At 43.8% G+C, this 25269-nt stretch overlaps 1 protein-coding gene across 1 annotated transcript in view; it reads right to left on the bottom strand.

Annotated features, from left to right (window-relative positions):
* Positions 1–25269, bottom strand: part of SLC9A2 (solute carrier family 9 member A2) — an 88719-nt gene that overhangs the window by 38390 nt on the left and 25060 nt on the right. Inside the window, exons 2-3 of the mRNA XM_052648422.1 lie at positions 22798–23261; positions 15638–15888 (exon numbers count right to left, since the gene is read on the bottom strand). Coding sequence (XP_052504382.1) covers positions 15638–15888; positions 22798–23261 — 715 coding nt within the window. The remainder of the gene's footprint in view (positions 1–15637; positions 15889–22797; positions 23262–25269) is intronic.

Genomic DNA, 25269 nt, shown 5'->3' with positions numbered 1-25269 from the left:
GAACAACAATGACACGTGACACTCTTATATTGAATATGTGATGCTTAAGAGCCTATTCTATAGGCTGGAGGGGAAAATATGAGATTACATCTTCAACAATATAATTAAAGTTTATCTCCCCGGCCCAACTGGAAGCTTCATGGGGGAAACAGTGTCGTCAATGCTTATCACAGTGCCTGGCACCTCGCTAATGTATCCTCAGATGATGACAACATGGATCCAAGGATGCCTTATTCACGGGAATGGTGGAGTATCATCGACAGATCTGTATTTCAGAAAGAAGTCATAAGTACACATGCAGGACAGATCTGGATGGGCACAACCTAGAGACTACAGTCACCTGCTTTCCCACAATGGTTTTTGGTTTTCAAAATCCACTGCAGCACTTGGTCCATATAATCTCCCCAAACAGGTCCACCTTTGAACAAGTCTTAGGTTCTATTCCATGGGACTACGTGGAGGGAGGGTACATACAGAATTCATCAGTGCCCTCCACTTTGTTAAACCCATATTAGGGTTTAACATATTATCACCAATTTAGAGATGGAGAAGCTAAAGCACGATAATTAGTGGGTTTTAGATTCACCAGCAGTTGAGATTGTTTTTCTTCATCACTGTCCCAATGCAGTATAGAAAAATTTCAGGCCAGCTAATACTGTCTCAACAGTCTTCAGGGGGGGAAACAGACTTTCTATTCTGATAATCTGTCATTGGACTATTTTCTGAACAGAAAACTCCAACCAACACTTTTTTCCTTATTGTACTCCACGCCTCCACCCTGTTGGTCAATGAAACAACATTCGCTTCCTTTCCACCAGCATGCCGGCTCTCCAAGCCGGGGTTGGCCCTATTCCTCCACCGCGGCTTCCTGCACGCAGTGGTACCACGTGTATGTTCGCCTGCTGCTGGCTGAAAGTGAAAGTGTAAGCCACTCAGGCGTGTCCAAGTCTTTACAACCCCATGGACTGTAGCCCGGTAGGCTCCTCTGTCCATGGGATTTCCCAGGCAGGAATATTGGACTGGATTGCCATTTCCTTCTCCAGGGGATCTCCCCGACCCAGGAATCAACCCAGGTCTTCTGCCTTGCAGGTGAATTCTTTCCTCTGAGCCATCTAGCTGCTGGCTGAGTCTAGCTTAATGGAGACCCAGAATCCTTCACTAGGCAGTTGGCAACTGTAGAACCGAAGAGAAAGGCCTCCATACAGATGGTGGGTGGAGAAGGCAGACTTCTAGTTGTGAAGAAAAAATACGAACACACGTTATCTGTGTTTACCTCCATACTGTGTAGCCATGACTCAGTTCATTCACTTTATGAATACAAGCGCTTTTATGTTTTTCAAGAGTGATCAATTCTCTAATTTCAATTGCAACATTGGGAGACCTATTTAGAACTGAACTGTTTAGAATTAGAATTGTACTGAGAGAAAGGATGTTGCAAAAGTCTTCGGTGTCCATGCCATGCCTGTGTGTGATCTTAAAACGTATGGATTCAGTTGCAGGAAAAGACAGCCCAAACAACAGTTGCATATTCTCCATAAAGTCTTCATCAAACATAAAAGCCTGCTCCACTAATCAGAGCCGAGCATTAGCAAAGACGAAGGACAATTAACAAGCTTTCTCTGCACTGATTAAAGCCAGGTCTGCGGTGACTCAGGGTACACTGCATGTTCTCAGAATAAAGTACTCACTCATGTGAGGTAAATTAATTATTCCAGGGCACGGATTACTATATAACGGATCGCCTCTTCCAGTAAACCTGACAACCCAGAGAGAGTTTGACACATGAGAAAATGAAAAAAAAAAAATGTTTTGCAAAGAAATATCCAACCACAAAAACTGAACAACCTTTCTTAAAATTTCAAAATGAAATAAATTCCAACAAATATAGATGCTTGGTTATTCATGAAGTCTTGTCCATTTCATGGATTTTCCACATCTTTTGTATTTTTCTCCTTTGGATGTGTTCAATTCAACTTATTTGAATTGAATCAACTTATTCAACTTATTATTTATAGCTCATTTTCTGGCTCCTAAAGTTTGGTCCCTGGGTCAAGAAGATCTCCTGGAGGAGGAAATGGCAACCTGCTCCAGTTTTCTTGCCTGGAGAATCCCACGAACACAGGAGCCTGGTGGGCCACGGTCCACAGGCTCGCAAAGAGTCAGAGACGATTGCAGCGACTTAACACACACAAAGCAATCATGGTTTTGAGCAAAAACACATAAGAGGCCACAGCTCATTGTCAAAAGTGTGATATGAAATACAAGGCATCAGGGGACCCGTGGTGTCCACTGACTCTAGTTGAGGACTGGTGATGAAGGCATGAGGGACAGGAAGACTGGACTAAGATCACAGTGATGGAATTACAGTTTTCCAGCTGGAGAACGCCCGGCGGACATTGGGAGAGGGTTGCAGACAGGTATGAGAATCAGCTGCTATGTGACAACCCTGCACCAGTGAACGGGCAGAGTGTTCCCAGGATTTAACCGAGACCCTCATCGGAGGCTGCCACCTTCTGGAAGTCTTCCTGCTCCTCATGCTAGTAGCCAAGAAGTATTTCTAAAAGTATAGTCTGTAGATCACATGATTCTAAGTAGTCCTTGGAAAAACCCAAATGCCAAGACCCCCATCTGAGACCTATGGACTCAGAATCTCTGGTGGGGCCCTGGGATTCTGTATCCACAGCAACTTTCTCAGGTGATTTCAAAATACATGAAAGTTTGAGGAAACCAAGGGAGCCCAGGAAGAAGGTTCAGATGAGGAAGAATGAAAGAGAAAAAGAGCTGACACTTGAATCGTGTTATTTAAAGATCTATTGGAGAGTGAAAACAAGGGCTAACATGAGATGTGAGGACTGCTGTGGATTTTAATTACGCTTTGCCATCTGTTTTCCCTTCCCTTCTCACAATATTCACTATTTGCATCCGGGTATACATTCCCACCTTCTCTTGCCTAGACTAGTATGCGGGCACCTTCGCTCTGCTGCTGGACACACATTCCCACGCTCCTGCCTGGACAGACTCCTCATCCCCAGGCATCTAGCAAGCCTGAGGCCCTGCCTTCTAGTTTCCACCACGGTTCTTACTGTTGTTCAGCTGTCAGGCTCTCCTGTCCTTCACCATCTCCTGGAGTTTGCTCAAATTCATGTCCATTGAGTCAGTGATGCTGTCTAACCATCTTACCCTCTGCAGCTCCCTTCTCCTCCTGCCCTCAGTCTTTCCCAGCATAAGCCTCTTTTCCAATGAGTTGGCTCTTCACATCAAGTGGCCAATGCATTGGAGCTTCAGCTTCAGCATCAGTCCTTCCAATAAATATTCAGGTTTGATTTCCTTTAGGATTGATTGGTTTGATCTCCTTGCAATCCAGGAGACTCTCAAGAATTTTCTCCAGCACTACAATTTGAAAACATCAGTTCTTCTTCGGTGCTCAGCCTTCTTTATGGTCCATCTCTCACATCCATACATGACTACTGGAAAAACCACAGCTTTGATTTTACGCAGAGGACTATTCAAACATTATCAGTGTCCTGAGGGATGGTGTAAAAGGGTTTAGAAGCTCTCCAATCATGGATTCACTAGAGAGCAAAACCAGAGCGAGTCACCTCCCTGCTTACAGTTTCCAAAGGCTCCCGAGTGTCTACAGAACACAGGCCAAGACTAGGCATCTGCTGGGGGTGGGGAAAGAAGAGAGTGGGAGTTTGGGATTAGCAGATGCCAGCTTTTATATATAGGATGGATAAACAGCCAGGTCCTATTGTATATGATTAAGCTGGACTACTAAATAGCTTAGATATGGAAGCAACCCAAGTGTCCATCAACAGATGAGGGGATAAATAAGCTGTTGTCCATATATATAATGGAATACTGCTCAGCCACAAAAAAGAATGAACCAATGCCATCTGCAGAAACATGGATGGATCTAGAGACGATCATACGAAGAGTTTGGGATTACCAGATGCAAACTATCATATGTAGGATGGATAAATAACAAGGTCCGGCTGTATAGCACAGGGAACTATATTCAATATCCTGAAATAAACCATAATGGAAAAGAATCTGAAAAGAAATATATATACATATGGATAACTGAAATATGTATATATGTATAACTGAGTCACTTCACTGTACAGCAGAAACTAACACAGCATTGCAAATCAACTACACTTGAAGAAAAAAGAAAAAATAAAAGTAGGCATGTACCTCTCTTATCACCCTAGACTCAGTTATGTGTAGGTGGTCGCTTCACCTGGGGGCCTTCTGTCTCTCCCCAGAATGCCCTTCTCTTCATCCTGAGGCTTCAACTTGGCATCACCAGCTCCACCCCCACTGTATTATTTATATGTTTGATTATCAAGGATCGAGCTTCCCTTAATGACATATGATCGGCACAGGTGGAGATGGCCATCTCTCCCAGTGAGTTTACTCTCCCTGCTTTCTTCTGCTAATAGACTCTATTGCTCATACCGTCAGCTGGTCATGAGACACAGGCTGATCCAATCACAGTTCTCCAAATCCCTGGGCCAATCACAGTCCTTCCTTCAAAATGTCTTCTGCCTGGGGCTGGCAGGGTAGATCTCTGTTAATAGGGACGAGGTTCTAGAGACAGAAAGCCCAGTTGTCTGTGACCTTTGATGAGAAGGTAGTCATCACATGGAGAAAGACAAAACTGAAAGAGAAAGACTGTCCAGGTGGCCAGGTGACCTGGAGTCCCTGTTACCATCACACTAAGGCCAGACCTACAAGAATTTATTTATATGAGCCAATACATTCCCCCTTTATGGTGGAATCTGGTTTGATTTGGAGTTTGCCTGGTGGCTCAAAAGGTAAAAAATCTGTCTGCATGTGCGAGAGACCCAGGTTGGATCCCTGGTTCAGGGACGATCCCTGGAGCAGGGAATGACAACCCACTCCAGTATCCTTGCCTGGAGAATTCCATGGACAGAGGAGCCTGGTGGGCTACAGTCCATAGGGTCGCAAAGAGTCACACAAGACTTAGCAACTAACCCTTTCACTTCACTAACCCAGAGCCTCCCTCTATTGTTTCAGCTGGGCCCCTGCTTACAGAGCTCCTTTGGTGGCTCAGCAGTAAAGAATCTGCCTGCCAGTGCAGGAGACACAGGCTTGATCCCTGGGTCGGGAAGATCCCTGGAGGAGAAAATGGCAACCCACTCCAGGATTCTTGCCTGAGAAATCCCATGAATAGAGGAGCCTGGTAGGCTGAGGTCCGTGGGCTTTCCAAGAGTCAGACATGACTTAGCAAGTAAACAGCAGCCGGTTTTGGAAGTTGGATCCGCATCCATAGCTGAATTCCCTGGTCTAACGCTCTCATGAAAGGAATGAAAATGTGACATTAATCATGTGTTCAAAGCTGTCATACACAAAAGCGTGAAGTGAGTGGTCCCTGTACACTGCGTTTCACTGAGAGTTTTCTGAAAACAGAAATGGGAAATATTTCTCAGCGATTATATCATATTTACATTTCTGATTATAACCTTGTTTTGCACCTTGGCCTACATAGACTTACAGCAAGTCTCAGACTGGAGAGTTTGAAAGAGGAAAATGCAACTTTAAATTGTAAGCTCTAGGGTTTCCCTGGTGGCTCAGTGGTAAAGAATTCACCTGCCAACGCAGGAGATGTGGGTTTGATCTCTGATCGGGGAAGCTCCCAAATGCCTCGGGGCAACTAAGCCCCCCGCACCGCAACTACTGAGCACGTGCTCTAGAGCCTGGGAACCACAGATCCTGAAGCCTGCGCGCCCTAGGGCCTGTGCTCTGCAACAAGAGAAGCCGCTGCAATAAGAAGCTTGCGCACCACAACTAGAGAGGCGTCCCCGACCGCAACCAGAGAAAGCCCGTGCAAGGAGACTCAGCACGGCCGAAAAAAAAAAATTGTTAAGCTCTAGACCAAGAGCAAGCCAGTGATGACTTGATCAATGAATCGAGTTATTCTCTACAATTTCCATGAAGCATAGACCTGAAGCAATATAATCATTTTCAGATAAAGACAAGACAAGAAACAGTTGGAAAAGCAATGGGATGGCACAATCAGTATTATCCAGTTATGTGAAAACTGTTTAGCCATTCAGTCATGTCCGACTGTTTGCGACACCGTGGACTGCAGCACGCCAGGCTCCTCTGTCCTCCACACTCTTTCACTATGCCAAACTTTCCTTTCACTATGCGAAAATATCCATTCTCCAAATAGATCTCAGGGAATCCGCTCTTAATTCAACAAACTGTTACAGTTTCATGAAACTTAAATTTACCAGGAAAATACTAGATATTTTCCTGTCTAAGAATTCTCAACCCAGCCTAAAACTCTCTCGATTAACTGCACTCACTGAGAAGAGCAGTGGCGGATTGGTCCTAAAGAATAACCGAGAAATTACCCCCAGTGGGTCTTTCAGGTAAATGCCATTCTGAGAAGGTAATGAATGGGTTTTCACAAGCTGCTTAAATACAGCATTTATTGGATTGACTATAACATGGTACCAATTCTTCCTCAGAAATTTAACTTTTCTGTTTGTGTTTCATATAAACTAAAATTATTTTTCCTTCAGCACAACTGATAAACACAAGATTACAAAAACATTTTAGGAGATGGGGAGAGACTGAGTAGCTTTAAAAATCTATCCCTGATCATCCACAACAATGGGTACTTTATTTTACTTTGGTTTTTTTGTTTTGTTTTTGCCTCCACCAAAATCAAATTTTTTTTGAGTCTACCTGGAATAAGGCTCCTTGAAAATGACCCACTTCAGAAGCCACCACAAACCTTGGATGAGAAAGACCGCTCCAAATTATATCACTTTATTCATTTGGACTTAAATAGAAATCTGTAAAATATTGTTCACAAAAGAAAATGCTCTCTGGTAGCATTTATTACTGCAGCTATTTTAAATTTTTGTTCTCTGTTTTTTAACTACTACTATGAAATACCCCATATACTACTTCTTGCATTCTTAACATACCTTAAAACACCTAATTACAAACTGTGTAATGGAACCACATAGGACTTATGTAATTGAAATTTTACAGACTGCATAAGTAAATTGCATTTCCCATACAGACCAAAATATATAGTTGTATTGATCTTAGTCTGCAGAACAAGTACAGACAAAAACAGAGATTAAAACAGTGTTTGAAGGGTTGTTTTACCTCTAAGAAAATGGGGTGAGAAAATGTATCATTCTGAATACTACATATCGGAGAAGTTTGCAAATTTAGTTCATAAAAAATATGAAATCTCCAAACATAGGGAATCTGTTTTAAAGGATTTTGTTCATCCCTGTACTGTGTGTGTGTGTGTGTGTGTGTGTGTGTGTGTGTGTGTGTATGCATGTGAGTGCTCAGTTGTGTCTGACTCTTTTGCAAGACTATAGCCCCCCGGGCTCTTCTACCCATGGAATCTTCCAGGCAAGAATACTGGAGTAGGTTCCCTTATCCTCCTTCAGGGGATCTTCTCAACCCAGGGATCAAACCTGGGTCTCACTATGTCTCCTGCATTAGCAGGTATATTCTTTACCACTGGGCTACCTGGGGAAGCCCATGCCTGTAGAAGTGACACCTTTTCCTCAGAGAGAATCCCACCACTGAGCCAGATGTTGAAGGTGTTTATATCAAAACCCCTCCTCACACTGTTCACGGGGTTCTTGAGGCATGAATGCTGGGGTGGTTTGCCATTTTCTTCTCTAGTAGCGAAGGACGGGGGAGCCTGGTGTGCTGTAGTCCATGAGGTTGCAAAGAGTCGGACATAACTGAGCCACTGAACAACAGCATAGCAAAACCCCCAAATGCAGGTTTGGGGCAACAGTTTTCATTTTTTATGGTGGCTTAAACTTGACTTCTTAATAATCTCAAGCTGCCTCAGAAGACCCCCCCACCACTCTCCCTTCAGTGATCTTCCCCTTCCTTTCTGATCTTCCTGTTCTGAAAGAAAGGTTCTTTATAAACCACACTGTTCTCATTGATGGAGAAATTGCATATCAGCTCTATTTTTCCCATTTTTTTCACACCCTCATTTTTTTTCTTTTACTTTATCAAAGGGAAGAAAACACATTTCAACAAAGCTTTAAATATCCAAGTAGTAAAACTAACGCTGGTAATATATATGTCCCAGTGCCATTCTTTCAAATCATCCCACCCTCTCCTTCTCCCACTGAATCCAAAAGTCTGTCCTTTACCTCTGTGTCTTTGCTGCAGATGGAGGGGACACACGGATGCCTATGTCAAAGTCACTTAGTTGTGTCTGACTCTTTGTGACCCAATGGACTATACAGTCCATGGAGTTCTCTAGGTCAGAATACTAGAGGAGGTAGCCGTTCCCTTCTCCAGGGGATCTTCCCAACCCAGGGGTCGAACCCAGGTCTCCCACATAGCAGGCAGATTCTTTACCAGCTGAGCCACCAGGGAAGCCCATATATGCCTATGGCTGACTCATATTGATGTATGGCCAAAACCATCACAGTATTGTAAAGTAATTATCTTCCATTTAAAATAAATAAATACATTTAAAAACAAATATGTAATAAAATCTCTAAATGCAAATTAAAAAAAAAAAAAAAACTAAGTGGATGCTATGGAACAAAGCTAACAGAGATGGCATACAAGCTCCATAAGTAATCTTCGATTTCCTAGTGGTCATGGTTAAAAACATAAAAATAAACCAGTGAAGGCAACTTTCATAATGTATTTATTTAATCCAACAGATATAACACATTTTCATTTGAACATGCAAACAAGCAATATAAAAAGCATTAATGAGATACTCTACAGTCTCTTTCAACTAAATCTTAAAAATCTGGTGTATATTTTACACTTAGAGCCCACCTCAAGTTAGAATGACCACATTTTAAGGCTCAAAAGCCACATTTGGCTGGTGACCACAGTACTGGACAACACCCAAGGGAAAAAACAGTGACAGCCCACCAGTTTTCTTCCTCCTTCAAAAAAAGCCAAGCAAACACTGGAACTCACCAGCTGGAATGAGTTCATTAAAAGTTTAAACCATCAAAACAAGTGAAAATAATTTCCCAAATCACTTACACTTTGCTGTTTCTGTTGCTGCCCAGTCGCCAAGTCGTGTCCGACTCTTTGCAACCCCATGTATCACCCCAGGCTCCTCTGTCCCCCTGTCTCCAAGTGTTTGATCAAGTTCATGGCCACTGAATCGGCAATGCTATCTAACTATCTAACTTCTCCTTTTGCCATTTTTTAAAAATAAAAAACAGTATTTTGGGTGAATTTACATACTTTAGGCAAATAGTATATTATTTCACTCACATCTCAAATCTTAAAAAAAAAAAAAGCAAAGTCACAGAAATGGAGTGTCAATTGATGGTTGCCAGGAGTTTGGAGCGGGTGTAAGGGGGAAAGGTGAAAATTGATCACAGGCTGCAAATTTCCAATTACAGGATAACTTCTGGGATCTAAGGGGCCATATGGTGACTGGACAATCCTGCGTAGGATGGTACATTTGGGCAGTTAATAACGCTGTATTGTGCACTTGAAAGTTCTCACTGCACACATACAAGGATGGGTAACTATGTGAGGCGATGAATATGTCAGTTAACTTCATGGTGGTGATCATTCTGCAATACACACCTATTATCTAATCACATTTTATACCTTAAATTTATACAGTGACGTGTGCCCATCACATCTTGGTAAAGTTAGAAAAAAAACGGGTTATAATTTCAAACTCCTCCCTGCATTTTCTAGTTTTGCCATGTAGGTGAGGGAAAATTATACAAAATAAAACAGAAGGTAGGTGAGTCACCATTAAAAAAATAATGCAGTTTTGTTTCTTTCTCACTTTTTTCCTTGAACAGGGCCAGCAAATTAGGGGAGATATGATTTGTTTCTCTATTATTTAACTAATTTCCTACCTCATTCTACTGTCTTCCTCCCCTCCCCCACTCCTCCACTCCATTCAGTGATAGAGGTGGTAATAGAAGATTTTCTTAAATTTTTAATTTGTATTTTTAATTGAAGTTGATTTACAATGTTTCAGGTGTATAGCAACCTGACTCAGTTATATACTTGTATATGTATTCCTTTTTTAATCCGAGTATAGTCATCTAATCTATGTCAAAGGGACAAGAATATAGAGGGGAACAGACAGCCTCTTCAATAAGTGGTGCTGGGAAAACTGAACAGTTACATGTAAAAGAATGAAATTAGAACACTCCCGTACACTATACACAAAAATAAACTCAAAATGGATTAAAGATCTAAATGTAAGACTCAGTTCAGTTCAGTTCAGTCGCTCAGTTGTGTCTGACTCTTTGCGACCCCATGAATCGTAGCACGCCAGGCCTCCCGGTCTGGATAGTATAAAAATCTTAGAGGAAAAACATAGGAAGAACACTCTCCAACATAAATCACTGCAAGATCTTTTTCTGACCCACCTCCTAGAGTAATGAAAATACAAACAAAAATAAACAAATTGGACCTAATTAAACTTAAAACTTTTCACATAGCAAATAAAACCATAAATGAGACAAAACCCCCTCAGAAAGGGAGAAAATGTTTGCAAATGAAGCGACTGACCAAGGGTCAATCTCCAAAATATACAAACAGCTCATGAAGCTCAATATAAAAAAAATGCCTAAGATTTTAACGAGGTCTGTTTGGATTAGGCTAAGATATAATTGAAGGTACCAAAAACATCACCAAAAATAAAGCTTTTATTTGCCAAGACAACATAGGTACAAAGAGACAGTGAACAGAGCGGGGGACCCAGAGCCACAGATGGAAGCCAGTGTTATGGCCCCTCTCTCCTTCCCTCAACTGTTCTTTGTGATTCAGCGGGTTGTTCTTTGAGATTCAATGGGTTCTTCATGATTCAATGGGTTCTTCGATTCAATGCGTTGATGTAAACAGGATGCTCTGTCTCTGAGGATGCCTGCATGGTGTGGCAGGGATTCACTCAATAGAACAAACAAGGCTTGCTCTAAGCCTCTTAATACTTCATCTTCCTCCCCACCTTCCCCATCAGAGGAATCCCATGACGATCTTGGAAAAAGAGACACCTCATCTGGAGCAATTGCAGCCTTTAGACCCCGAGGCTCTTCCAGAAGCATGCTCATGAATACTCCAACATCAAAGTCTAAAGAATTTTCTTTTCAAGTTAAAACTGGGTTCCTACTCATTCTTACGACACAGCCCATGTCACGCGCACCAGGGCCTTCCCTGGGACTGCTCTTTGGGGCAGTGGCCATAGGGATGAGGTATTTTGGGAAACTTCAAGAGAAGCCTGTATACCAGAGGCCAGGGCTGGTACCTGCCTTAGAAACGGTTAGTAGCATTGCTGGTTACATTTTGGATCTTTATAATCGTTGATATTCCGTAGAGCACGTGTTCTGTTGCTCATCTTGACTTAATGAGATTCTGCCTTGCATCTCTATCTATTTATTATTTTTTTCTGACTGCACTGGGTCTTCGTTGCTGCGTGGCCTTTTCTCTAGCTGTGACGAGCACGAGCTACTCTCCAGTCGCCATGCGCAGGCTTCTCCTTGTGACGGCTTCTTTCATTGTGGAGCATGAGCTCCGGGCACACACGGTCTTCAGCAGTTGCAGCTCCCAGGCTCTAGAGCACAGGCTCAACAGTTGTGGTACACGGGCGTAGCTGCTCCATGTCATGCGGGATCTTCCGAGACCAGGGATGGAACCTGTGTCTCCTGCACTGGCAGGCAGATTCGTTACCCTGAGCCATCAGAGAAGCCCCAGATAATTGCATCCTGAAGAGATGGTCTTCCAACTGCTGACAACTGGTGGGCAAAGCATCACCAGGAGGAACCAGGAGAGAAGCTGCAACATGGCAAGCAAAAGCACAGCTTCTTATTGTTCTCCAAGTTTTCAATAGATGACAATCACCATCTCATACAAAGGAAAACAGGAAGGAAAGGGAACATGACCTTCACACCTCAGTGGTGACCGCCACAGTCCAGGGACATCAGCCCAATACTTGACTTCATCCCTGAGCCTATCACTCTGGAAATTCTTGTTAGAGTCTCATTTTAAAATGTCACAGAGAGGACTTCCCTGGTGGGCTAGTGGTTGAGAATCTGACTTCCAATGCAGGAGATGTAGGTTTGATCCCTGGTTGGGGAACTAAGATCCCATGTGCCATGGGCAACTAAGCTCCCCTGCAATGAAAACCCAGCACAGCCAAAAACAAACAAACAAATGTCATGGAAAGGTGCTCATTTTTTATTTTTATTTTACTGGACATATTCTGGGTGGGCCTGATACCTGGAGATGCAGGGTCCAGGCCTCACCCTACAGCCAAGGATTTTGCCCACCAGGGCCTCAGTTTGCTCATTCATAAGATATGTTGCTGTTCAGTTGCAAGTCATGTCTGACTCTTTGCAACCTCATGGACTGCAGCCCACCAGGCTTCCCTGCCCTTCATTATCTCCTGGAGTTTGCTCAAAACCATGTCCATTGAGTCAGTGATGCCACCCAACTATCTCATCCTCTGTCGTCCCCTTCTCCTCCTGCCCTCAGTCTTTCCTAGCATCAGGGTCTTTTTCAGTGAGTCAACTCTTCTCATCAGGTGGCCATTTCAGCTTCAGCATCAGTCCTTCCAATGAATATTCAGGATATTCAATGAATATTCATAAGACGGAACTGGTCATTAACATTTCCTACTTTCTTTCCAATAATGCTGCTAAAATCACTGAAACGATGGATCAAAAATATTTTGTATGTGCTTGTGCTTAGTTGCTCAGTCGTGTCTGACTCTGCGGCCCCATGGACTGTAACCTGCCAGGCTCCTCTGTCCATGGGGATTCTCCAGGCAAGAATACTGGAGGGGGTTGCCATATTGGATCTTCCCAAGCCAGGGAGAGAACCCAGGTCTCCCACACTGCAAACAGATTCTTTACCTTCTAAGCCACCAGGGAAGCCCAAAAGTATTTTAAATGTCCTCTAAAGAAGAAAGACTAAGGAATTATTAATCCATGAAAACAAAACGAGAATATTGGGTGCCCTCCATCATATCGAAAGGAGGACTTGCACATTTTCTGAAATTCTCAGAGCATAGCAAGAAGAAGTCAGTAATTGACTGGCGGGCTACTGGCTGCCATGGGAACCAAGTATTCCCACCTCGGGACAGTGGGTTTTCAGCATCCCACTGACTGGATCCCAAAGCAACGCAAGGGTGCAAGGTGAGGACCAGAAAGGGGTGATGTTCACGAGGGGGAAGAGAGTCCCAGCTCAGTTCACATCCCTGTGGATCTGATTTGAGGAATTACATTAGGCATCTGTTAGTGTCCTTGGGTAAGAGGGACAACGGGAATTATCTCTGAGCAGTTTTCTGAACATAAAGTTCAAAACACATGAACAAAGGTACGAATTTCTAAAATCAATGCTATGAGTTCCTTCTCCATCCCCAGCAATAAAGCTATGGTACTTGAGGGTCCCATGCTATGGCAATGTGAAGGTTCATGTTTAAGAGACTAGAAACTTTGCATTAACCTTAGCTCCAGAGCAGTGGAAATGCACTCTGAAACACACATGCACAGACATACACAGGAATGCACCTTCCCTATTTCCACGACTTATCCCAGTATAGAATGAACAGGAAGGTATCAGAAAATTAGAAAACAAGAAACTAGCTAACTGTTAGTGTCTGAATTCAAAACTCTCCTGAACACTTGGGAAGCATGATGTGGCCCTAATTTGTCCCTAAGATCCTAGTTTCCAGAGCAAGTACAGCACTGATCCCACCCTCGCAGAAGGTCAGGTACCTGGGGCATCACCAGCCTTCTGAGTTCTGTGGACTCTGACTCCCAGACACGGCTAAGCAAAGATGTACCAGGACTCTACCCCTATTAGCACTTCACCTGTCCCCCTCACACTCAGGATCTTCCCATACCAGTTGCTGCTTTGAACATCAGGAAAGTTGACAAGCATATCCACATAGCTCTGTGGATGTTCTAGAACTTTTACATATGTTTTTACTTAACTTTTACATAACTTTTACATATGCCCAGGGTCAAAATGAGGGCTTCCCTGGTAGCTCAGTGGTAAGCAATCCACCTGCCATTGCAGGAGACGCAGGTTCGATCCCTGGGCTGGGAATATGCCCTGGAGAAGGAACTGGCACCCCACTCCAGTATTCTTGCCTGGAGAATCCCATGGACAGGGGAGCCTGGTGGGTTATGGTCCATGAGGTTGGAATAGAGTCAGACACGACTGAGCGACTAAACAACAACAAGGGTCAGGTTCTATTCATATATGTAGGTTAAACATATTAAAGGTTCTTACACCAACCATTGCAAGGACACTGCTGGGAAACTAGATGCAAAGTCCCAGCCCTGTCGTCTTTGCAGAGACCTTGTCACCGGCTGATCAGACACTTTCAATGACACAAGTCAAAGAACAGTGAGGACACTGGAGGTCATACAAATGATATGAATAGCCACCCGGAAGACGCTGCCCCTTTCAGTACTGGGTCAGACTGGATTAGTTTGGTGCTTTATTTAGGTTCCCTGGGATACAGAACATCACACAACTTCCTGATGCCTGGCTTTCATTACAGTGGGTTCCACTGTCATTGTGGAGAGAGACGAATCTCACTGCTTCTGCTACAAAAGTGGTGATATGGCCAGAAAATAAACAGTCCATATTCAAAGCATCCCCGAAATCAGACTGCAAAGAAAACTCGAAGAAGAACTAGACCCACGTTTACAACACAAACCCTAAACATGGATAGCAGACCCCAGGAGAGAGGCTGGCGTGTATTAAGCTGTAAAAAACATTCGTCAAAATTAAAACCTTTAAGGGCATTCTATTACAAAGCATTTCTCACTGTCCCTCTACAAGTCATGGCCATAATATAATAGGCTTATTTTTGGAAGCTGCAAAACACCCACACCCAACAAGTAAACTCTGTCAAAGTGACCCTCCTAATAAGCTAACATTGGACCCAAATGTAACCATTCTTCAGCTACTTGTAGAGCTTTTTGAGAACACCCTTCTGAATCAGTTAGTGGGTGATGGATAACTAACTATCCACTCTTGCTTTATAACTTCTTTCAGCTCAAACGCCATGATGGCATGCCTTATTCATTGAGTTTTGCTTTGAATGATGTAAAGCTGTAACCTCAAATCGAATATATCACACAGAGTGAAGGTTTTCTACTACTAATGTTGTTTAAATGAATATACAGAAGCAGTTGCAGAACTCTAGGGTTCTTGCCTGGAGAATCCCAGGGACGGGGAGCCTGGTGGGCTGCCGTCTATGGGGTCACACAGAGTCGGACACGACTGAAGTGACTTACCAACAAGACTCAGCTTGGAAAACCACCTTGTTGGAGTAAGCTGACCTGGGCAATGCTAAATGGTCATCAAACTCAGAAAATTCTTGGTGCCCCACCATCTGCCCCAACACTTTCTCCTCTTATTTCATGAGACCCAAAAGGTCACTTCAAAGTATTGTTCCATGTCAGCACTGGATCACTTTAGTACAAATCTGGTTGACCCATACTTTCATTTCTTTGAAGCAAAATCTACTTTTAATTTTTTCTGAAAAGAATTCAAGAGCATCTACTCTTTTTACATAACGTGTAAAACATAGCTTAGAGCACATGGATTCCAGGAAACGCCATGATGCGCATGAGTCAACACTTACGCCATGATGCCCGAGAGATGGAACATCTCAGCCGTGATGTAGGACAAATAGCTGTACAGGAAGACGAAGAGTGGCTCGATCACGCGGATGTTGTGTGTGAAGCGCGTGGTAAACGCCGCTATAAAGCCCAGGAAGATGCCGATCAGCACCCCACCGATCCCCACGACAAAGAAGTTCGCGATGCCAGCAAACACGTCAACGGTCTCAATGGTCTTCATCTGGCAGAAAGACTTGAACAGGTTGTACAGGACCTGTGGGAGACGCAGAGGGAGGTCAGGACCTGCCAACTTCCCCATCATCCACACAGCCCCAGAAACACACCTGCCTGTTAATAAGGGCGTGTCTTCTGTGCTCCAAAGTGGACGGCGAGTGGGAGCAACTGGGCATCTCTTTATCTTGCATTTTAACAGTACATTTAATTGTTGTTGTGTTTAGTTGCTAAGTCATGTCCCACTCTGCGACCCCACAGACTGTAGCCCACCAGGCTCCTCTGCCCATGGAATTCTCCAGGCAAGCATACAGGAGTGGGTTGCCATTTCTTTCTCCAGGGAATATTCCTGTCCCAGGGATCAAACCCACATTTCCTGCATTGACAGGTGGATTCTTTACCACCAAGCCACCTGGGAAACCCGGGCATTCAATAGCTTTAAACAAAAAGTGTTGATGAAAGCATGTCATCAGGAAATCTATTTCTAGACATGAGAGAGAAGAGACTTCAAAATTATTTACATGAATTACTCCTAAAACATCATTTTTTAGACCCTAAAAGATTTTATTTTAAAAGACTTGGTCACCCTTCAACACGCCCTACTTGCGTTCCCAAGGCCCGACAAGGACTGTGTCACAGAGAAAGCTTTCGGGTGTCGGCTGTGAATCCAGTGACCTTTCAAGGCCCCCTTGTGGGGTCGGTCTGCCCATCCATAGTGGTCTCTTCCCTGAAGACATCCTCCCCCTCTGTCACTGAGGTCCTCACTTGGTCCCTGCCTCCCTGCCCCACCCACACACATACCTCTTATGAAACATAAGACCTGATCCGGTTTTCTTAAAGAGGCAGCAACCACTGTATGTACGTGTGTCTGCAGTAACTTAATACATATCTGTGCTTCCGAAGTGATGAGACTACAGTGGAGCTCAGTTTCTGAAAAATCTACAGTCTTTTACATAGTTTAATTAAGTATTCCAAAATAACAGGCATTCACACCTGTTTTCAAACATGTTTCTAAGGATCACTGAGCACCCAGCACTGGAAACAATGCCTCACTCCTGAACATTTGTTTTTTGGTTTTTTTTTTTCCTTTTTTTCATGAAACCAGCAAGTGACATACAGACAGGCACGTGCTTTGCTTCTTTTCATTGTGATGTCTGCAGCCAGAATCTCCAGGAAAGTCAGCTGATGGGACATGGGGGCAAAGACCTTAAGGGTACAGTCCCTGTGACACCTTCCCTGGGTTTCTGAGAAACTCAGAATTAAACCCACTCATCCACAGGCATACGAAATACCAGAGGCAATACCAGAATCCAGGTATCCCACCTCTGGGTCAGTTCTACAATTTTAACCACAAGAATGAGGCAGAGACTCTTTTAATCAGGGTGTATCCCAGCAAATAGCCATTTCACTCTTTTCCTCCTCATTTAAGGTCCTTTATAGCCTACACTTTACAGGTTTCAGGGAACTTTCCTCTTCCCTATGCGATCATAGGGATTTCCCTGGTGGCTCAGTGGTAAAGAATCCACCTGCCAATGCAGGAAACACAGATTCTATCCCTGATCTGGGAAGACTCCCTGGAGAAGGAAATGGCAACCTGCCCCAGTACTCTTGCCTGGAAATCCCATGGACAGAGCAGCCTGGCGGGCTGCAGCCCATAGTGTTGCGAAGAGTCAGACATCACTGAGCAGCCCAGCATGCACACAGGAGAAGAAATAAGCACCTCACAAACCCAAGGACTTAAACATGCTGAAAGACTACCCTTTTCCAGGAAGGAACTGGCTGCCAGTTGTGCTGCTTCCCACTGTCGCCCAGAGCCTGCCGCACACGTCAGGCTTCATCCGCATCAACACACCACGATTGCTTCCTGAGAGTGGACCAGAGATGCGCTATATTTATCCATTGCTTCTAAACAACCAGGCCAGAAGGTGACGGTCACCTGCTGCCCGGGGTGAGGGACAGGCTTCCCAGTCTCCAGCTCTGCATGGACAGCCCCCCACCCCGGGCCACTCAGGCTCTGGGGCCTGTTCCCAGGTGCCATGGCTTCCTCTGCCCTGCTGCCAGCCTGCACAAGCAACCCGCATCACTCATTTGTGTAGTGCTTCCTGGAGCCACCACAAGACTCACTTCCTTTAAATACTGCTGTTCCATTTCTTGGGTTTCCCTGGTGGCTCAGATGGTATAGAATCCGCCTGCAGTGCTGCAGACCTGAGTTTGATCCCTGGGTCAGGAAGACTGGCTGGAGAAGGCAACCCACTCCAGTATTCTTTTCTGGAGAATCCCATGGACAGAGGGGCCTGGTGGGCTACAGCCCATGGGGTTGCAAAGAATCGGACACGACTGAGCATGCTCCATTCCTCACTCTCCAGTTTAAAATCATTGGCTGCCTGACTCTGGGAAGAGGCTGAATATGCCTGATGCTTTTCTCTTTTTGTCTGCACCATGGCAGCCTGTGGGATCTTAGTTCCCTAACCAGGTATCGAACTTATGCCCCTGCATTGGAAAAGTGGAATCTTAACCACTGGACCACCAGGGAAGTCCCCACTTGATGCATTATTTAAAAATGCATTATAACGCTTGCAGTCTAGGACAGAGTCTCATTACTGCTCCACAAAGCACATTGTAATTATGCACCCCTGCCCCTGGCTTCTCTTGGCAGAAACCCAGCCTGCAAACTAGGGGAAACATTATCTGTCTTCCGTGGCTCAGCTGAAGCTGCTGGTTCCCTCTGGCCTTTCTGGACTCCAACAGCCCTTGCAGATAGTCCTTCCCTCTGCCCTCCTGCAACACAGGCGATCTCCCGAACCATTCAGCATCTGGAGGCAAAGCTTCCTGTGTTGTTGGTGCTGTCTCTTGAATGCTGACCTCATTTCCTCTGAGGAATGAGAAATTTCTTGGGCAAAGAACTTGTGACTTCTCCTCTTTCTATCTCATCTCCCTACCCCACTCCATCCAGACACCAATGACATCTCCAAAGGAAGTCAGGTGCCCATTCCTAAGGATCAACTCACTGACAACACCCTAAACTTCCCCAAGGGATTCTCCTGGCAGCCCCATCCATCATGCTATCAAATGCATATTCTGTGTTTTATATCCCTGTAGGTTTTGCAAAGGGTATGGCTGAGTCACAGGCTCCCCACGTTCAGAGAGCTGGCAGAAGCTCCTGTTTGATCATTCAACTTCCTCGGATGCTGGGCCACGTTAGGAGAAAGTATCTTAGGTAGAAATGTTACCTTGACAACGAGAGAGCTTTCCATAACCTCCTGCAGGTTGTACACTGAACCTGATACCTAGCGATCAGCACGAGATAAAATTCTTTTAGGTACAACCAGCCATAACCCCATGGTGAGTTCATTCCAGTTAAATACTTTCATTTTACCACAAGGGAATCTATACAGAAAGGTGCTTTTGAAGCGATAATTTATGCAGAGCATATGTATACATATTACATACGTGGCTACAATTATGTCTCTAGCTGGTCTGTGCAAAGCTGACCTCAACTTGACAACTGTATTTTTAGAAAACTGAAAAGCCAAGAGTGCCTGTTTGCTCAGTTCTGAAATGGGCTAATGTGAAAACTGGGTACTTTCAAATGTTTCTATTCATTGTTCTTATCTTAAAAATACTTATATATATTAACATTTGATATGATCTGTTTCGAGTCAGTCCTTGTGCTCAGTCATGTCCAACTTTTTGTGATCTCATGGACTGTAGCCCACCAGACTCCTCTGTCCATGGGATTTCCAAGGCAAGACTACTGGAGTGCGTTGCCATTTCCTCCTCCAGAGGATCTTCCCCACCCAGGGATCAAACCCACATCTCCTACATTAGCAGGTGGGTTCTCTACTACTGAGCCACCTGGAAAGCCCCCAACATCTCTTCCTCAATTCTTTAAGGATACCTGACTGGGACACAAAATTGTAATTTTGTACATCATTTTCTAATTGTTCCTAATTCATTCAGCCTACTATTAATTAATTGTTCCTGGTTAATTCAGTCTCCTATTCAGCCAGCCCACCTTCTTCCCCTGTTGTATCCACAAATCTGTTCTCTCTATCTGTGTGAGATCTGATTCTTTTTTTTTAAAGTTTATTTAATTGGAGGAAAACTGCTTTACAATGCTGTGATGGTTTCTACAATAGAACAATGCAAATCAGCCACAATTATACATATATCACCTCTCTCTTCAGCCTCCCTTCCCTCCCTCAATCCCACTCCTCTAGATCACATTAGCACATATTTATGGAATCTAGAGAACGTACTTGTGGACACAGCAGAGGAAGGAGAGGGATAAAGTAGTATAGATATGCGTCACTATCATGTGTAAAATAGAAAGCTAGTGGGAAGCTGCTGAATAACACGAGAAGCCCAGCCTGGCACTCCATGAGGTCTGATTCTTGACACACTCAAAGACTGGACCACTGAGGTGACTGCATGTGAAATCTCAAAAGAGAAGGGACAGCAGTGTAAAGAAGTGGCAGGTCATCCTGAATCAGACCTGATGATGCTCCCCTATTCCTAAAAGCAATGCATCAGGATACTGTTATCTCTTGGTGAGGATTTCTATACACTAAATAGACCCAAGATTGTCAACTAAAATTTCCAGTCTCCCTGGTAACAGTGTATACATCGAACATCAGTCAGCAAGGAAAACGTGATGCCTCCAGAAATTAGAATGAGTTACAAAACATCTTCATCATTAGGGCAGTTTCCCACTTAAAATTTAATACTGGTGAGTGAATGACTAACCACTATTAGTGAATAATGGAATAAATGAAGTGGATTTTGCTACTTGAATGAAGTGACTTCACTGTCTCAAAATAGCTCTCAGCTATTCTAGAAATGATGAGATGGTTAGATAGCATCACCAACTCAATGGACATGCATTTGAGCAAACTCCGGGAGACAATGAGACACGGGGAAGCCTGGTATGGTGCAGTCCCTGGGTCAAAAGAGTCAGATACAACTTAGCAACTGAACAACATTCTAAAAATGGGGTTTCCTTATCAGAAAATTATTTTTACATAATAATATCTACACAGAGTTAATGAATATCCTTAAAGGTGATATTTTATTCAGGTCAAGGGTGTGAATACAGATTAACAGAGAACAATGTTGGTTTCTATCTTAACTTTTATTTTAGATGTCATATTATTGTAAACTTTAACTGAATTATTAAAAAGATAGTCTCAGTTTGCTTCTGAAGCTGATCACAGTAACCTATCTTTAAAGAGCTGATGCCCCATAACCTACACACAGGATACTAAATATTGTGTGTGTGTGTGTGTGTGTGCGCATGCACACACTCAGTCGTGTCCAGCTCTTTCCAACCCCATGGACTGTAGCCCACCAGGTTCCTCTGTCCATGGGATTTCCCAGGCAAGAACACTGGAGTGGGTTGCCATTCCCTTCTTCAAAGGATCTTGCCGACCCAGGGATTGAACCTGTCTTCTGCATTACTGGCAGACTACTGGCCACTCCGCCACCTGGGAAGCTCAAACATTCTAGAAAAGATATTATTTAAAGGACCCTCTCTCCAACTCAGATGGAAGGACTCTTTCCAGGTACTCTTAAGTTACACATACACAATAAAACTGAAGGGAACTGATTTTCTTTCCTTGTAATCTATGTGAACTTTTAAACAAATCAAGAAAGCCATTTTAATGATTGGATCTAACAGAGGGGGTAAAATAAACTACTTAATTTACTTAAATACACTTTACTTAATATTTCCCTCAATTTTCCTATCTGCAAAATGGGAAGTATACCTATTTCATAGGCTGCTATAAAAATTCTGGACACAAGATATACATTCACAAAAGGTTACTGACTATGATCCTATCACCATCACTGCTACAGAACCCTGGGTAACATAAAATAGCATCACCAACATTCACTGACTGGTTAACATACCCAAGATCACCCGAGTGTCCCTGACTGGTAGAGGAGCTCTGTGCAGCTGTGTGGGTGAGGGGAGAGGCTTCTTGCCTGAGCTCGGGAAGCAGGTCAGTTCTGCTCACATTAAGCTCATAAGAGCCTCTGACTCTAATTATGTGTCAATTAGTGAAAATTAAAAACAATTTGCATTTTCTGAATTAATATCCACCTACGGAAAAATGCCAAAGTCTGCTGGCTGAGTAGGAATAGGAAGTGAGTTGGGTCATGAAAACTTTGCTTCAAATCTGTGTTCTCTGCAGATGGAGAACGGCACTCAGTGGGCTTGATCATTTCACTTATACTACACATGCCACAGGCTTCTCTGGTGGCTCAGATGGTAAAGACTTCTCCTGTGATGCAGGAGACCCAGGTTCAGCCCTTGGGTCGGGAAGATCCCCTGGAGAAGAGAATGGCTACCCACTCTTGAGTCCTTTGAATTATGATCAAAGACCATTGTTGTTGAAACGGCCAGTGAGAAACCCCCAGGACACACAGCTCACAGTCACGGTGAAGCTCCTCTGGCAGCAGCAAAGCTGTGCAAACAGGATGAGCCACACAGCTGGTGTGATCCAGGCAAAGGAAGATGAGGTGCCTTTATATAATCATGAATAAATCGTTGTTGCTATTGTTGTTTAGTCACTCAGTCGTGTCCAGCTCTTTGAGACCCCATGGACTATAGCCCACCAGGATCCTCTGTTCATGGGATTCTCCAGGCAAGAGTGTTGGAGTGGGTTGCCATTCCCTTCTCCAGGGGATCTTCCTGACTCAGGGATCAAATCTGTGTCTCCTGCATTGGCAAGCAAATTCTTCACCACTGAACCACCAGGGAAGTCCATGAATAAATAACAAATAATAAAGGTATTGAGAATGTTAAGACAGTGAGAACAGAGTCTGGCACCAAGCAAAGGGCCCTTCCCAGCACTGGGGCTGGGGACCATTCAGATGCCCACTCTGCGCACAGAGCCAGTAGGTGGGGCCCCTGCCTGGTAGAGCGACACTGCAGGAGCTTGTTACTCACCACTGTCACGGCGTCATTCAGCAGGGACTCTCCAAAGACCAGGATGTAGAGCTGCTCATTGACGTGGATGTTCTCAAAGACGGCAAGCACGGCCACAGGGTCCACAGCCGAGATTAAGCTGCCGAAGAGAAGATTCTGGAGCAAAGTGATGTCACTCAGGCCAAAGGCTTCGATCTGGCAGATCCCGAACAGCGACACCCCAATGCCAATGGAATTCCAGAGCGTGCCGACCACAGCGTACCAGAAGATGGTGCCAATGTTCTCAAAGAACGGGCGGGTGGGCATGAAATAGCCCGCGTCCAGCACGATGGGTGGGAGGAGGTACAAGAAAAATACATCGGTCTTCATGGCCGGGGGGGACTTCTCATCCACTCCAAAGATAATCCCCCCCAGCAGAAGTCCCACCATGATGAGCAGGCAGCTCTCAGGCACTATGGTGGGAAGCTTGTGATACAGATGGAATCCTGTTCAGGAAAACACAGGGACAAAATTCGGGTTATACAGGAATTATGGGGACTTCCCAGGTGGCACAGTGGTAAAGAATCTGCCTGCCAATGCAGGAGACTCAGGAGATGCAGGTTTGATCCTTGGGTTGGGAAGATCCCCTGGAGAAGGAAATGGCAACTCACTCCAGTATTGTTGCCTGGGAAATCCCATGGACAAAGGAGCCTGGTGGGCTATATAGTCCATAGGGTCACAAAAGTGTCCCTATGTAGGTATATTAATTCACATAGCAAAATAAAAAATTAAAAAAAAATTCACATAGCAATCAAATATATTTCTTAAAATTAAATTGAAACATGCAATAGAAACAGTGAGAAAATAGTAAATACCATTTTGATCAGATACATCAACAAGCTGCTATTACTGCATGACAATTCTAATGGACAAAGAACAAGTAAGAGAACTTAACTCTAAAAATAAATAGAATCAGTGTAAGACCTAGTGAGGACCAGGGACTCCCATGGCCGTGCAGCAGTAATGAGCAGACCCTCAGTGGGCAATGGAAATGAAGTGGGGAACTTGAAAATCTATGCTATCTGGCAATAATTAATGATAAGGCAGCCCTTCCCCATCGTACCCCCATGCCATAAGAAGCCACCTAAAACAGAAGGTATCAATAAGACCTTTAGTCTCATAATACCCCAAATGTCTATGTTCCAACAGGAAATCACTCATCATACCAGGAACCAAGAAGATGGCAAGCTGAAGAATAATAATTTTTAAAAAGATACCATCATAATGGCAGAGACGTTAGATTCAGCTGACAGAAACGTTAATACTGCCATGATAAAAATGTTGCATGGGTAATGACAATCACACCTGAAACAAATTTAAAACATGGGAAGCCTGAGAAAACAAAATGTAAACTTGATTAGGGAAATACATGACACAAAGAAAAACCCTATGGCGATTTTAGAATTGAAGAATACAACAATTGAAATTTTTAAAAATTCAATTATGTTGGCTCAAAAGCAGATTTATAATCAACTGGAAGTATGGATTAGTAAACAGGAAAGAATTAACAAACTAGAAGATCGAATGAGAGAAATTAACCAATCTGAATGACAGTGAGAAAACAGACTTCTAACAGACAGACCGTGAGAGAACTGTAAAACTGGAGCAGAAGACCCAGCACTCATGTCATCAGAGTTTCAGAGAGAGAAAAGAAGGGTGGGAGGGGAAACTACTCAAGAAATAATGGCCCAAACCTCCCAAAATCTGGCCCCAAATACATGTGCTGAGTAGCCCAGTTGTGTCCGACTCTGTGACCCCGTGGACTGTAGCCCACTAGGCTCCTTTGTCCATGGGGATTTTCTAGGCAAGAATATTGGAGTGGGTTGCCATGCCCTCCTCCAGGGGATCTTCCCAACCAAGGGATCCAGCCCAGGTCTCCCACATTGCAGGCAGATTCTCCCATATTGCAGGCAGCCACCAGGGAACCCAGGGCACAAAATATAAACCTACAGAATCAAGAAGATGAGTGAGACCCACACAGAAGAAACCCGAAGAAACCCACATCCAGAGAAACTATACTCAAACTTCTGAAAATAAAGAAGAAAAAAAAATGGCAGATTTCTCTTCGAAAATTGTGGAGGCTATCAGGAAGAGGCACAGTGTTAAAAAATAAATGCCAACCCACAATTCTATATCCAGTGAGACCAGCCTTTGGTAATAAAAAAGAAATCAAAACATTCTTATTTGAAGAAAAACTAAGAAATATGTTGCCAGCAGACCTGCCCTAAAATAATGGCTAAAGGAAATCCTCAAAATGGAAAGGGATGGAATTTTGGAACATCAAGGATTAAGAAAACAGAGGGAAAGAGCGAAAATACAAGCAAATTCAATATATTTTCTTTCTCCCCTTGAATTTTCTAAATTCAGCTTGGCCACTGAAGCCAAAATTACAACACTATCTGACGTGGGTCTCAATGTATATAGAGAAAATATTTAAGGCGGCTATAAATGGGG

The sequence above is a fragment of the Budorcas taxicolor genome, chromosome 11, assembly GCF_023091745.1.
Source record: "Budorcas taxicolor isolate Tak-1 chromosome 11, Takin1.1, whole genome shotgun sequence".
NCBI classification, from domain to species: domain Eukaryota; kingdom Metazoa; phylum Chordata; class Mammalia; order Artiodactyla; family Bovidae; genus Budorcas; species Budorcas taxicolor.
This window is presented reverse-complemented; position numbering and strand designations above follow the sequence as displayed.